This window comes from Marmota marmota, unplaced genomic scaffold (assembly GCF_001458135.2).
Source record: "Marmota marmota marmota unplaced genomic scaffold, marMar, whole genome shotgun sequence".
NCBI classification, from domain to species: domain Eukaryota; kingdom Metazoa; phylum Chordata; class Mammalia; order Rodentia; family Sciuridae; genus Marmota; species Marmota marmota.
The window spans coordinates 38443373-38459671 of NW_025999977.1; the positions used below are offsets into that span (position 1 = coordinate 38443373).

A 16299-nucleotide genomic window follows, 5' to 3' on the forward strand; every position below is an offset into this window, starting at 1 on the left:
GTGGAGCTCAGTGTATGGACCTCCATATGTGTACACCTCTGAATTCAGAGGAACCCCTTCACTACAGCCACTGGCTCCCCTCTTTTTTGGTTTCATTAAATCTGTTTTCTTTGGCCATGGCATACAGCAATTTCAAGAACGGTGTGTCACCCTACCAATTCTTGGTGTCTTCTATAATATTACAATACCTTATCAAGTTCAAGATCATTTTTTAAGTAACCATTCCATATGCATCAGTGCAAAAACCCTTCTGGAGCCATACATACCATTTCTAGTCCAGTTTGCTCTATTTCTCTTTAGAATTGATGGCTCTCTATACAATAGTTGTTTTTTTTTTTCTTTTTTGATGTCATTCCTGTTATGCTTTTGTGATTTTATTGGGTCATTTTATGAACCAATGCTCCTCAAATTTCAACTTAAACCTTAGGGATCAGGTCAGTGGCATTAATAACATTCATTTCCCAACCCTGCCGTTATTCTGGATCCTAAGCCATGATCCATGATCTGGATCATTTTTTTTAATACATCTTAACAACCAGTTGTTTACTTTCCAAGTTCTTTCTCAACCAAGGTTCAGAACACTTGTGAAGTCACCCGAAAATATAAAACCCACCTGTGCTGCCTAAAGTACTTCTTGTGATTTCTGCATAGAACTTAAAAATTATTAGGGACCCTTTCCAGACTTCTGGCTGCAGCTTTGATGCCCATGTGCAGGTCACTGGGTGAGCAGTGGGAGATTTGAAGTGGACAGTCTCGGAAGGCTTCTGATCCTGCCTCAGAGGCATACTGCAGGAAAGGGAGCCACAGGGAACCTGATGACAAAGAAGCCAGCCTTGTGACCTGAAAGAAGTGATGCTCCAGCCATGGAGCTTAGCAAAGCCTGGAGGCGAAACCATGGCTACTTCTTTTAAAACTAGAAATATCGGGGTATATTGTAACCTACTTGAATCAGATATCATGGAAGTCATGCTGTTCCAGAACTTTCCTTCAAACAACTGGCAAAAACCAACCCATGGTCTGTAGCTAACAACAGCTTCAGGTCAAAAAGCATTTCTTATGCCCATATATCATCGGGCATCAAATTTTTGGCTCAAATTTTTAATAAAATGAAGATATTAATAGCACCCTGTGTCTTGCAGGGTTGTGAGAATTAGACGTGAAGGACCTAAAACATGCTTAGCACATAGTAAGAGGCCCATAAATTGCTACTGTTATTATAGCTATTTTCATTATTGTTGTCCCATTAAGCATTTTCAATTGTTTCCCCTGCTCTCTTCCCATTTCCCTGTTAGTTTTGAGGCCTGAAATTCTTTCACACTGAAGTCTAAGATACCAAACGAAGTGTAGGAAAGAGGAGGCTTTCAGCAGATTGGAGGTAAAAGCCCTAGTCATGGCTACTATACACATATCTTCACTGAATAAAATTAGGAAACCCTTTTTCTCATTGTTTTCTTCCCAGGGACATTGCTGCCAGGAACTGCCTCCTGACCTGTCCTGGCAGTGGAAGAATAGCAAAGATTGGGGACTTTGGAATGGCCCGAGACATCTACAGGTGAGTGAAGACCCCCAGCCCCCAGCGAAGCCTGTCTCCACCACCGCAGCCCTGGGGACTGGCCTGTGGCTGCTCATACCTCCCATCAGCTGATACCTTGGCACCTTCCCGCATGACATTTCCATGAGTTCCTTTCAGGATATGGAAGTCTTAATTGGTGCCATGCCTGAGGTCTAATTCTAGGACACAGTCACCTGCAGGAATTGACACCAAGTTTTTAATTGGATTGCTTTCTGGTTCCAACTCTTAATCCTGCCATGTTCTGAGACATGGAATAACCTGGATACTAAAGATGGGGAAAGCTTCAAAGTAACTTTGGAACTTATTCAATAAGTAACCTTGCAACTTATTCATCCTCTCCCCTTCATGGGCAAGATCTAAGGGACGCCATAGATTCCATTACCTGGGCATGAGCACCCAGGACTGGTGGGACACCAAGAGACGGGGGTGTGGGCACTTGGCTTAGCTTCACTGCATCTTCCCTGGTCCTTCTTAAGGCTACCTTTAAAATATATATATATATATATATAATTTTTTAATTTTAAAAAATAATAATTGCACTTTCATTCTTCTATTCCTCTTTTCTTCTTTTTTCTAATTATTTACAACAGTGACTGACTACATGAGTTAAGTTGCTTCTCTGCATGGTCACTAATTAACCCCTTCATTAACCCTCGGGGTAGAGCAAGGAGATGGTGGCATAGAGCTTTAGGTCTTTGGAGAATAATCGAGATGACCTGGACATTCCTAAGGGCCTCAGCCAAAAGTGGTAACAATCTCCGTGTGAGAGAGGATACCACTACCATCTTGGGAACCCAGGGAGCAGCACACGGTGGGGCTGAGTCGGTGAGGACCACTCTGGAGCTGGCTGCCACTATCATTATGCAATTTTCCAGTGTTCCACTTTACCTTCCATACCCAGAGTCTCAGCACTCCTTCCCCTGCTTTCTCAGAACACCCAGGGTTGCCTCCAGTTTAAAACGCAAACACTGCGGCATGTCACCCGGCTCTTCCTTCCTTACTAGGGTCTTTGCTCTGACAGCCCCCCACTGTTAGTCAGCTTTCTGTCACTGTGACAAATATCTGAGATAAATCAACTTATAAAAAAGAAAGGATTTATTTTTGGCTCATGGTTTCAGAGATTTCAGTCCATGGTCACTTGGCCCTGTAGCTTTGGGTCAGTGGTGACACAGTACATGATGGCAGGAACTCCTGGTGGAAGACCCTTGCCCACCTCATGGCAGCTGAAAGCAAAGAGAGAGAAAAGGGGCTGGGGTCCCAATATCTCCTTCAAGGACATGTCTCCAGGAACCTAACTTCTTCCCAGCAAGCCCCACTGCCTAAAGGTCCCCCAGCCTCTTACTAGCACTACAGGCTGGTGACCAAACACAAAGACTCGGGGAAATCCAAACTGTAATTGCTCTTCATCCAGCTTCGCTAGCTTCTGCTCGCCCACCGACATGCCACAGTTCCCCATGTGCCCACCGAGTTCATGGGTCAGGTATGGCCTGAGAGCCTTCCACCAGTGCCTCTTTCTGAAGCTTTCCCCGTCTCATACAGAGCAAATCAATGCTCCACTTGTGTCACTGAAGACTGTCCCTATCCACATTACTCTGTGTGTTGTTCTGTTCCTTCCACTGAAATATATCCTTGGGAGAGAGCTGTGACTTATGTCCTTAGCACATGACAGAGTTACCTGATACCAAGTTCTCAATACATAATTATTGAAGTAATCAATTAATGTGGGCAGGCTACCTCCCAGAACACACCCAGACAAAGAATATGGCTTAAAAGGCAGAATGAATCCATTGATTTGGTTTTATCAGTGAGTTGCATTAGTGGCATTCCTGATGAACATGAATAAATGAATTCATCTACCTTTTAAGCCAATTTCATGCCTAGTCCCGTGTTCTCCCGTCTGGGTGTATCCGTGAGAGGCCTCCCCCGGCAGACTTCTAAGGTCACTGGTTGAGAGCCCACGTTGAACTAAATGCTCTGCCTGCGTGCCATGGAGGAGCTGAATGAATAAGACCCAGCTCTGCCCTCAGTTCTCCCATTTAACATCTTGTGTTACTGCAGGTCATCAAAACACACTGTCCTCGTAAGGTAGGAGTAATGTTATTCATTTTGAGTTATAATAAACAAAACCCAACAGGGAAATCTAAGCATCTGCTAGCAGGGATCTTAGTCATTGCATAGATCTTTTCTTTTGGGCCTCTAGTGAGCCATTAAATGACACCAGAGTTCTTAACTAAATGATCTGTGGTCCTCTGCTCTTCTCCTGATCCACCAAGGACCTCTCGTTAATTTCAGTCCTTTAATGGGTAGACGATGTTGTTGACACTTTCTCAAGTTTCCTAGCAGGGCTTCTGTGCAGTGCCACCTCCAGAACCACGCTTGGTTTCCTCTTCTTCCCCACAGGGCCAGCTACTATCGAAAGGGAGGGTGTGCCATGCTACCGGTTAAATGGATGCCCCCAGAGGCCTTCATGGAAGGAATATTTACTTCTAAAACAGACACGTGGTGAGTCTTGCTGCTCCCCTCCTCCAGGTATCACTGTGACCTTAGTGCTGCTCTTGGTCTAAATGAGCCACACTCTCCTTGGGGAGACCCCAAGAAGAAAATATTTGCTCTCCTTCACCACAGTGGTACTCCAGCATTGGCAGACACCAGCATCATCAGGAAAGCTTCTTAAAGACCCCACCCCAAGAGTTAATGATCAGACGATCTTGTGTCCGATTGAGAACGTGCCTTTCTAGCGAGTTCTGCAATGATACTGACTTTGCTGGCTGGGTGACCACATGTTGGGAACCTCATTTTATTTTATTTTTAATTTTTTAGTTTTATTTTTTAGTTGTTGATAGACCTTTATTTTGTTTATTTATTTGTGGTGCTGAGAATCAAACCCAATGCCTCACACATGCCGGGCAAGTGTACTACCGCTAAGCCACAGCCACAGCCACCGCCCCCCCAGTCATTTTAAATGGAAGATTAAACCTAAGCTCCCTCCGAAAGCATGCACACACATGCATGCACATTCACACGCACACACTCACTTAAAGGGAGTCTTTTGAATTGCATTAAACTCCACAAGGACAAAGAAGACCACAAAGACAAAATTTGGAACACTGGAAAGCTCATGGAGAAGTGGCCCCTTACTGAGGAGAACAAAAAATGGACATCTCAACCAACAGTTCAGGTCCAGAAGCAGGCTGTGCACTCAGCCCGAGAGCCCCAGACAGGCCCAAGAACTGAAAAAGAGCTACAGGAAAATTAGTTCAAGGTCTGATGAAGAAGTATCTAAGTCCTCTGGCCCATCCCCTCATCACTGAAGAGTGTCGATGCTCCTTCTGCCATCAAGAGTGGGGCTCTCTCTCCCAGAGATTCAAATGAAGTCCCTCTGGTCTTGGGGACATAAACCTCACCATGGGTGAGGTACTCTACTGTTCACAGGAATATTTCTTTAAGTCTCAAGGGTATTTGCCCCCTTGGTCCCCTCAATACCAAGAACACTGGCAGCCAGGCAGGAGATCAGAGAATCCCTGGAGGCACTGAGTGATGAAGAGAAAACCACAGATACTGGCAAGGGGGGTCACCAGTGTAGCAGGCCGTATAATGGCCACCCAAAGGCCGGAGGTCCTAACCCAGAAGCCTGCAGTTGTTAGCCTATTAGCAAAAGAGCCTTCCCAGAGAGAATTAAGTTGGGAATCTGAAGTGGGCTAGTTTTCCTTGATTAACTGGGCGGGGGGGGGGGGGAGATTAAATGTCATCACAAGTTTTTTTTATAAGAGGGGGATGGAAAATTTCACACAGAGACAAATAGTAGGAGGCAGTGTGACCACAGTGGCAGAGACTGGAGCAATGTGACCACAAGTCAAGGGTTCCAACCGCCACCTGAAGCTGGAAGGAGGAACAGATTCTCCCTCTGAGACTCGGGAGGGAGCACAGTCCTGCTGACTTGTGGATTTCAGCCCAGAGACACTGCTTTCACATGTCCAGCCTTCAGAACTGTTGAGAGAACCACCTTAGGTTGTTTTAAGCCAACAAGCCTGTGGTAATTTCCTACAGCAGCCACAGGAAAGGAACATATCCAGTGGAACCATCGCACAGCTGCCCACAGGTGCCAAGGGCCCCTCCCAGAGCCTCGCACCAGCTTTTAATGTTCAGCCTTAAAACAAAAATAGGCAGACAAGAATCAACAAATATTTGAGAAAAAGATTATAATCTGAAGAAAACAGGAGAGGGAACTTGGAGGAAGAAATGTAGAAAACTTAGGAAAACTTATTTTAAACTATAATATCCTCAGAAAGATAAGGAAAAAAACTATTGCAACCATAAGTGAAGGGCAGAAAGTTGTTTAAAGCAATATTTTTAGCAGAACAAAAAGCTCTTGGAAATAAAATATGATGATAGGAATTCTTAAGGGGATGGAGAATAACTCCTTAAAAACATGTGTGGCCACTGATATCAATGTCCTTCCAAAGATCACAGGGGTGGGAAGGGGAAGAGATACTTTACAGTGAAGAAACCAGACAAATGTGACCTCAGCCAGATGATCAAGGTCAAGAGCAACAGCAATATGTCAGGCTGAGAACACATACCCTTGAGATGATGTGATGCAAATGACACTTTATCCCTGTGATCCTCCTCCCAAACTCACAATTCCCGTCTAATAATGATGAAAACAGACAAACCCAATTGGGGAATATTTCACAAAATTCCTGACCAGTTCCCTCAAGCTTGTCAATGTCATCAAAAACAAGGAGAGTCTGAGATGTTGTCAACAGTCAAGAGGACCCTAAGGAAATTTGACAACTAAATGTAACATGCTATTCCTAATGGGATTCAGAAATAGAAACAGGAAACTCAGTTAAAGAAAAAAAAACTAAAGAAATCTGAATCAACTGTGGGTTTTAGTTAATAATGTCTTAATATTGGTTCATTAATTGTAACAAATGTACCATACTAATGTGATACTAAAAATAGTGGGAAATAAAGTGTGGGGTATATGTAGTCAAAATTTCTTCACAATTTTGAACTGTTCTAAAAAATAAGTTTATTTTTTAAATATTCTGAAAGAAATGTAAAATAAATAGGAGGGTTGGAATAAAGAGTTAAATAAGTCCTCTGGAAAATAAAACAACTATAAAGAGATGGAATCCATAGGAAAGAGAATTAAGAGGATTAGACCAATAGATCCCAAAAGCTAACAAAATAGGAGTCCCAGAAACAAGGAACAGAGGAAGTGAAGAGAACAAAAACATCAAAGACATAAGACAAGATTTTCTAGAATAGAACTTGAATCTGCAGAATGAAAGCATCCACCAAGTGCCAAGCACCATGGATAAAAAGAGCCACACAAGAGCACATTGTCATGAAATTTCAGACCAATAAGATTCTTCATGCTTCCAAAAAATATAATAAAACAAAGATCAAAGACATGGAATAGCTTAACAACACAGGAAACACAAGAAAACAATGCATGAATAGTCCCCATTCTGAAAGGCTTACATTGAGATAATGGTACAAGATGGTAGAACCCACAATGGCGCTGCCCATGTTCAATAATGTAAACAGGAGCCTTTGTTCTTTCCAAATCAGATTTGCCTTAACTTAACCCAGGGAATCTCAAAGTGGGGACCATGGTTTATGGGCATCAGCATTACCTGGAAACTCGTTAAAAATGAAAATCCACAGCCCCCACTTCAAGCCTAATGAAACAGAAACTTTAGGGGTGGGGTCAGCAATCTGTTTTAACAAGCCCAACAGAGGATCCCAACATGCACCAATGGTAGAGCACAAGCTACCCAGCCCATCCAGAGGAAGAATAATGTGAGTGATTTAATAATTGTTCTGAACACATGCATATCCTATGACCCATCTGATCTTTTAAGAATTTACTTTAAAGAAAATTTGATGCCAATAGACTTGGGAAAGGATATTCATTTGCACACTATTCATAGTCGAAAAAAGGCTTCAACCTGACTCTCCATCAAACAGGGGATGGAAAAACAAACTGGTTTTGTTTTCATCATGGAAAACTGTTCAGCAGTGTAGAAAGGGTAAAACACATGCTAATCCTGCATGTATCGACACAGACACATCACAAAAACAATATAAAGAATGTCACAAAAAGGAATAGGATAATATTTAAGTATAACTTTACAGTGTAAAAAAAAAGTCTATAATACAGATTCTCTTGTTTATGGCTTCAAGTGTTGTTTAAAAATGTGAAAACACAAAAAGGAAAAATACATTCTTATGTCAGTGGAGGGGAGAAAGAAGAGATGCAGGTGGGGCTTACCTATATATATATTTTATTTATTTAAAAAGAAAGGGAAAACTGACATGAATAAGGTAAAGTAATAAGATCTAGATTCTTTTAAAAAAATACAGTGACCTCCATCTACTGTCTTCCATTTATCAATCAATTTAAATCTATCTGACAGGCAGAAAACATACAGCTGTAACTATTTAGGCCTTGCTGCCATTGTTTTGCTTGATCTTGCCTGCTTTGCTTTGCATTGGGTACAAAAATACCCCCAGAGAGAGATAATATAATGTGCCAGGAAATTTGTAGGTAACAGAATCCTGGAGATCTAATTATCTGCTCCAGTCTGTCTTGGGGCAGTTGAGTTGGAATCTCTGCTTCAACCCTCTCATCCGAAAAATATGGAAAATATCTTTGCCCAATCCAACTCACCAAAGTCTTTGAAATGTTACCAAGATGACAATAAAAGCATTTCATGTTCCTTACAAGCATAGTTTTCTACAATTTTCATGATGATGTTTATTAATAGCAAAAAACTACATCAGTATACTACAACAAAGACAGGCTTTCTTTGTTCAAAATGCTCACTGTTAAATTCAGGGTTTAAAATAAAATTATAACCAAAATATCAAAGAAGGTTATTTTGGAACATGATTTAAAAATCTCAAAAATTGTTTAAAACAGGGGATGAGGGGGGTGGGGGTGGGGGGCTGGGGATATAGCTCAGTTGGTAGAGTGCTTGCCTTGCTTGCATGAGGCCCTAGGTCAGATCCTCAGCACTACCACCAAAAAAAAAAAAAATTGTTTAAAACAAATAATAGACAAGAACTTGAACACTTTTTAAAATTTATTTATTTATTTACTCTTTATTTTAGTATTATTTATGTGTATGTGGTACTGAGGATCGAACCCAGTACCTCACACATGCAAAGCAAGTGCTCTACCATTGAGCCACAACCCCAGCCCCAAGAAGTTGAACACTTTTTTTAAAAAAAGAAAGAAGAGAAAAATGCCTTACCAGATGGAGGGAAAAAAATATGCAAACAGTAAAACAGAATGGTATCTATGTGAGAAGCAGACAAGGAGATGAAATGATTAGGCCTAGAAAAGATGTATCATTAGTCAAGATTAAATTTCAACCTAATTTGAGTATAGGAAAGAACAAACTCAACAAGAGCAGCAAGTGTTTACCTAATCTTTGGTGAAAGAAGGATTGTATGACTATAAATTAAATGAAGGAAATCCTAAAAAAATTATAAATAGATTGGACTACCTAAAAATGAAAATCTTTGGTATGCTAAAAAAGTAGGGTTAGAAAGCAACTCAGAGAAGTATTTGAATTTTTGATAAAAGGTTAACATCTCAGATACATAAAAAGAATGTCTACAATGCACTTTTAGGTACCAAAATTGATACCAAAATAATATGCCCCAGTAGATAAAAATGGGCAACAGACATGAACAGACACTTAGTGGGAGAAAAACTGAACTGGATTTATAAACACTTAGGAAGACATTCCCCCATGTTAATTAGCAAGTCAATAAACAAAATTTAAGACATTTCACCATTTTTGCTTTGAAGTCAGTAAAAGTCCTCATTGTTAACAAGCATATTCAGTGTTGATGAGAGTGTTTGCTATACTCTTGTTCAATGTTGACAGATGAATAGTGAAACATTAAGAATCAAATCGACATTATGTATCAAGAATGTTTCAATGTTTGTATTTTGTGATGTACTTGTACTAGAATTATTCTTTATTTTACTATTATTCTAATGTAGTAAATCAGAGAATTAATCCTAAATAAATCCTCCTTTTGGAAATTCACAAAGATGTTCATCATGGAGTTAAAGATCTTGAAAGCTGTGGGCTGGGGCTATAGCTCAGTAGTAGAGCACTTGCCTAGCACATGTGAGGCACTGGGTTCGATTCTCAGTACCATAAATTAATTAATTAACTAATTAATAAAGGATTTTGAAAATTGAAAGAAATATGATAAGGCAAATTAAGGCCCAATTATTCAATGGACTACTTTATCATCATTTAAATTTTTGTTCACAAAATTAGCATGGAAAATGTTTTTGCTAAAACAAAATATGCAAAAGCATCAAGGTTCAAAATTACATATTAAATATAATTGCAATTAGGTAAGAAAACAAAAACAGAAATTCGACCAAAATAAAAAGTCACATGTTGGCAGCAGTTATCTTTCCATAGAGCATCATATGTGGTACTTCTCATTCCTTTCATTTTTCTATCTTAAGATTCCTCTATTATAGATAAAGGTATAATGGGGAAAGAGATTAAAATTTTGCACCTGTGTGCATGTGCACACATGTCCACACCCGTCCCCGTGTCTTCTGTCCATGCCCAGGTCCTTCGGAGTGCTGCTGTGGGAGATCTTTTCCCTGGGGTACATGCCATACCCCAGCAAAAGCAACCAGGAAGTCCTGGAGTTCGTCACCAGTGGAGGACGGATGGACCCACCTAAGAACTGCCCTGGGCCTGTGTATGACTCTTTTAGGGCACTTCTACTAGCCCCTGAGCATAATTTTTCCTTTAAAAAGTATCTGAAGCTTCCTAAGCTTCCTTAAACTGGAGGGGCATGTGGCTACCTTCAATGGAGGATGCCCCAAGAGAGGCATTTGTCTGTAACTTCAGTGAGATAATTAGTCTTCCAGCCCCTCAGAGGCAAGACTGCCATCCTGGCCAGAGGCTGAGGACTCACCAGGCCCACACTCCTCAGACACGCATGTCCCAGATTCACCCCTACACCCTAGATCCTGAGTCTGCTTTAATAATATTCCTGTTCGCTGTGTTTTCTACTCTCCTATCTGGCATCCCTCGCCTCCTTCCATCAGCAAGGCAGATAGGAAATAGAATATTCTGTCCCAGAAGTGGCTCTAATTCAGGAATGAGCATTTGATATAAACACCAGGATGTCTATGTGAATGAGCTTTGATATTAACACCTCATGTCAGGCTAATTCCCTAATCCACCAGCAGGGGGCAGCACATACTGCCTACCTGGGTCCTACATGAATTACCACCCTCAAAAGATAGGTACCAGTTCTGACCCCATCTGGAAGTGCTCTTCCTGACTTTAATTGCTTATTCTTTTAGATACCGGATAATGACTCAATGCTGGCAACATCAGCCCGAAGACAGGCCCAACTTTGCCATAATTTTGGAGAGGATTGAATACTGTACCCAGGTAAAAACATGTTCTCCCCTTGACCAGCAATAATTTTATATGGAAAAGTCCTAAAGATAGCAAATACAAAGGTAGGAAATGAAAGGCAAACCAGTCAGGATCAAACAAGACTGATAATCATGAGAATGAATATTCATCACCTCTATAATGAAATGACTGGCGTCTCATTTTGCCCATTTCATACAATAAATCCTAGTAACTTCCAGTTTCTTCACCAGCATGTGGTACAGTGCCAGACAGTAGTAGTAGAAAATCAATTCAATTCACAAATATTAACTAAGTCCCTGCTGGAGATCTAATGTTTTATTAGGTGAAACTGGAGCTTCAAAGAAGGATGAAACACTCCTGCTCTCAAATAGTTTATAGCCTGGCTGGAGAAATAACAACGTGTGAACTAAATCACAGTGTACAATTGCTCACTCATATGTCCAAGTTAGAAGTATTAAGGGAATGAAAATTCAGAATAATCTGGAGAAAATTTAACATCATCTCTAGTACTTGTGTAGATTTGGACTACACAAATCACTTTTCATGTATTTCATTTCGTCCTCATTGAGGGACATAAGACATCCCATTTCACAGAGGAGGAGCCAGGCCAGGAGAGGTTGTCCAATCCCGTACTGAATTTTCCCTTCTCCCCACTCATCTTTAGCAGACACCTGCCTCCTACCTCATCAAGCACACAGTTCATCGAAGGAGAATTCCAGTTTCCTCCTTGTCCCAGTGTAGACTTGCCTACCTCTGCAGCCCTTTGTATACCCCGCCCCCCAGGCCTCCTCCTGATCCCGGTGTCTGTCACCTACTGTCCCTGGGGATTATAATCAAGTTATCTTCTCTCTTCCTGCTCTCTGCTTTCATTCTCTTTCTTGCGGCTCTTGTTCTGCCAGAACAAGAATATTGATGAAAATATTCCAGAAAAATCCAACAATTCAACCACCTCTCTAAACTCCCTCGATTGGGACAAAAGATAAAACACCTTTTCCAAACTAGAGTCACTTTCTAGCCCCACCATCCCACGCTCACAGGCTTTTTAGCTCAGCGGGTGAACTGACATCTTCCTGTAGATGGGCTTCGTTGGTGGAGTTACTGGAGTTCTGTCAAAGAATCTTGTTTAATGACATACCAGTTTACAATGTTGTAACACAAATGGAATACATCTACCTAAATAGAGATACCTTCCCTAGAGTATTTTTCTCCAAAATATATAAAAGCCCTCTCAAAAGTGGGCAGTTTTACACATGCATATTTTAAATTACTTGCTATGGAAAGGACAGTTATTTTTTTTTCTGATGAATACTGAATCAATGTGCTCTTCTGTTAAACTCAAGTTACAGGCCCTTTTCCCCATTTGTATGAAACATTAAAGAATTAGATTCCCCCAGAGTTACGTTTTCTTCCACGAATTTCCCTTAAATCTCTAGCAACTGCTTCTACTTTTCTATGTTACAATCTATTGCTGTAAAAATGATCTAGCACAAAGTTGTTCTTGCACATGGTTTCCCTCATAACACTTCAGTACTTCCTAAGCCCAAAAGGGACCCTTCACAGAAACCAGTCAAAAACCCCTGCATGGTGAGGTCAGCACATGGAACGATGTGATAACGCCAGGGAAAGTCATCATCAAGCAAACCTACTCAAGTAGCAGGAAACTGGAGGAGGCTAGGAGCCCACAGCCTGTCTCTCCTCCCCTGCCCACAGCACACACACACACTTGAGGTCAACACAGACTTCTTTTTAGTTGGAAATATTTTATTGAGAATAGACTAGAATAATTTTTTAAAAATACAATTTTTAAAAATGCATTAATCAGTACAATTTGGGTTACGGACTCCTCCTCTGCAAAGTCCCACTCCCCTGCCCCAGGCAGCGCGGGGCTTCCCTGCACCCGGGCTGGCTCTGGCTCCTAATTCCACCCAGTGGGCTCCTCCAAGGCCTTCAAGGTCAAGGGCGATGCTTTATTCGGTTCCTATTCTCAGGGCTTATGAATTAATATATATTCTCAGTGCATCCTGAACGGTCTCCTTGCCTTAAAGTTTAGATGGCTTCTAGGGTACCGTCCAGACTCCACATTTTCTGCGATTCGGTTTTCATCGCTCCCTCTCTCCTCCCATAGGATCCAGATGTCATCAACACTGCGCTGCCCATAGAATATGGCCCGCTCGTGGAAGAGGAGGAGAAAGTGCCCATGAGGCCCAAAGACCCCGAGGGGATGCCCCCTCTCCTGGTGTCCCCGCAGCAGGCCAAACGCGGGGAGGACCGCGCCCCAGCCGCGCCCCCGGCCCTGCCGGCCCCTTCCTCGGGGAAGGCTGTGAAGAAACCCGGCGCTGCCGAGGCCTCCGCGCGCGTCCCCAGAGGGCCAGCCGCGGAAGGGGGACACGTTAACATGGCATTCTCTCAGTCCCACCCGCCAGCAGAGCTGCACAAGGTCCAGGGGTCCAGAAACAAGCCCACCAGCTTGTGGAACCCAACTTATGGCTCCTGGTTTACGGAGAAACCCACCAAAAAGAACAACCCTCCAGCCAAGAGGGAGTCACAGGAGAGGGGACGCTGTACTGTCCCTGCCGGCGCAGCTCCCGGCAGACTCGCGGGGGCGTCGCTGCTCCTGGAACCCTCCTCGCTGACTGCCACCATGAAGGAGGTGCCTCTGTTCAGGCTGCGTCACTTCCCTTGTGGGAATGTCAACTACGGCTACCAGCAGCAGGGCTTACCTTTAGAGGCCACCACTGCCGCCGGAGCAAGTCATTACGAGGACAGCGTTCTGAAAAACAAGAACAAGGCAAACCGCCCTGGGCCCTGAGCCCGGGGCCACTTCCTTCTCTCCGGGAGAGCCCATGGGACAGGGGGAGGGGAGGTAATGGCTCCATCACCAATCAGAGACCAGATGTCACTTTCATTTTGTGCCAATTTGTTTTGAAGTGCCACATTTAAAAAAAAAAAAAAAAAAGTGTATTCTCAAAATGCTTTAGAAAGGTTTTGAGCATGGGTTCATCCTATTCTTTCAAAAGAAGAAAATATAAAAACTGATCACTACCAGGCCCTATCGGTTGCATAAGGTTTTTTCCGCATGGTGGTTGTATCCTTAATCCTTATGCTTCTTTTAACCTGTGTGTGCTCTGCTTCAATGTCGTCAGAACCAGCTGCTTACATGTCTCGTGGTGGGAGTATGAATGTTCCTCATTGATGTGGACATGAACCATTGGAGGGGTGAGGGATCACGAATAAAGGAGCTAATTGTAATGATTCAGCATGGGGAAAGACTTCTTCACTCGGAAAAGAAAACATAGACCATTAACTGAAATATCACTTTAGATGATGGGTAGATACTAATTGTTCTGATTCCTTGCCAATTATCTTTTTTAAAGTGTCGTGAATAGTTCAGTAGTATAGAGGGAAAAAAATATGTGAATATGCTCATCTAAACAAAATACATACATCCCAAGTGCTTTGAGTACGATGAAACACCAGGACAGATCCAGAGATTCAAACACCCTATTGACATACCTCATGCCTTAAGAAAATCCTCCTCCTAAAAGTGAAAAACTGAGTGTGAGGTTTCCTACTAGATTTGAAATCAAGATTTAAATTACTTGCTTTCAAACTTGCCACTAATTCAAATCTATTCATCTATTTTAAAACAAAAATCTTAAGCATAGAAGTGTGGAAACATATCCATTTGGAGACTTTCATTTCAGTACATCTCAGGCCAAAAACCTTCGAACAGTTTCAGTCATGAAGGTCTCGGTGCTGAAGTTCTCCCTGTAGTGGTGGGCAGGGTCCCTGGGGGACCAGGCCCTCCAGTGGTCCTAGGAAAGTACTACGGCAATAACTTCCCCTGCCCCATTCACTTGAGTTTTCTGACCCTTAATCATGTGATCCTAGTATATTGGGACCAAATATGTTGAAATATTTATAGGATAATTTGTATAGCTACCAAATGAAGATTAAAATGAAGATTTTTTTCCCTCTAGGCAGTGAAGAGGAAAGCAACTAAGGAAAGCTTGGAGTGTTGGGGATGACACTGACATCTTATTGTGGGAGTTCTACACCTGGTTTTCACAGATGAAATTTATTTCTATAAAACTGCATCAGGAACCCATTAAAATTTATACACATGCTTATGTAATGTTTTGATCTGTAAGTGCTCATTTCATTCTTTGTGCTTCTCCTCTATGCTCATGTCCAGTCTGTTTCCCGGTGGTAGCATCTCTCTGAGAGGAAAGCATTTTTTGCTAATTGCTCTGCATGAAACATTCCCAAGCAAAGGGACTGCAGGGCGGGTAGGTGCATATGTACCTTTCTTCCAATCTTCTCCTTTTTATTTACATCAGAAGTATCAGTTTGAATGAAGAGAGGTATTGTATTCTACACCAAAACCAGAAAACTATTCATTTCCCTTAAGGCAGTTGCCTGGTCCCAGAATTGGTGGTTCTGTGTATCTGTAGATGCACTGGTACCTTGGGGATTACTTTTATTTATCTGCCAAAAATATGTTCATCAATATACATGAAGCTGAAACATCCATGAACTCATCTCTAAATAACTGTATCAGTAAAGTATGGTTCATGCCAGGTGCAAAGTAATCACATAAATTCTGTTCCAGCTTACAAACCACCCTAAGGGGCTCTAGAATCTCACGCTGAGAAACACTCTCTCCTAAAGGATAACAGAAAACAATTCCACTTTATATCAGTAACACTAGTAACCAGTTAAGAAGGGAGTATGCCACATGGTTAAATAGCCAACTCTTTATTGTAATAGATGGGGGAGGGGTGGATCATAGCCCTTTCCACTCTTAAAACACAAAATGCAGGTTGTGCCTTACTACCACGGAGGTTGATTTGTTGCTTTTCTCTGATCGTCTTTGTTGGTCAATGTTCATGTAAACGATAGTGGAATCTTAAAAGCCTGTATTCTTGGATACGGAAATAAACAACTCCACACTGAGATATTATGCCCTCGAGATGTTTCATTGAAGTTGGTATAACCTTAGGTACCAGCATGATTAACATAGACTACTGTCCACTGAATGCTGCTACAGCCATATGGCTACAGCAATCCAGGCAGATGCTGTGGACTCTAATAAATTCATTAGCTATGATAACAGGTTCCACTTAGAAAGTGGACAGACACAACTGAAGTTTGCAGAAGTCGTGTTAATTAAACCATAATCTAGCATAATTATTTATATTCCACATCAATTAAAAAAGCCAATCAAAAGGTTACAACAGTTCCACTGGGAAACTAGCAATTTGTGAGGAATGACCA

At 41.9% G+C, this 16299-nt stretch overlaps 1 protein-coding gene across 1 annotated transcript in view; it reads left to right on the plus strand.

Moving 5' to 3' along the window:
* Alk (ALK receptor tyrosine kinase) overlaps nucleotides 1-13831 on the plus strand; it is a 647823-nt gene extending 633992 nt beyond the window's left edge. The window contains exons 26-30 of the mRNA XM_015479804.2: nucleotides 1460-1552; nucleotides 3974-4075; nucleotides 10196-10330; nucleotides 10944-11034; nucleotides 13148-13831. Coding sequence (XP_015335290.1) covers nucleotides 1460-1552; nucleotides 3974-4075; nucleotides 10196-10330; nucleotides 10944-11034; nucleotides 13148-13831 — 1105 coding nt within the window. The remainder of the gene's footprint in view (nucleotides 1-1459; nucleotides 1553-3973; nucleotides 4076-10195; nucleotides 10331-10943; nucleotides 11035-13147) is intronic.
* The last annotated feature ends 2468 nt before the right edge of the window (nucleotides 13832-16299 follow it).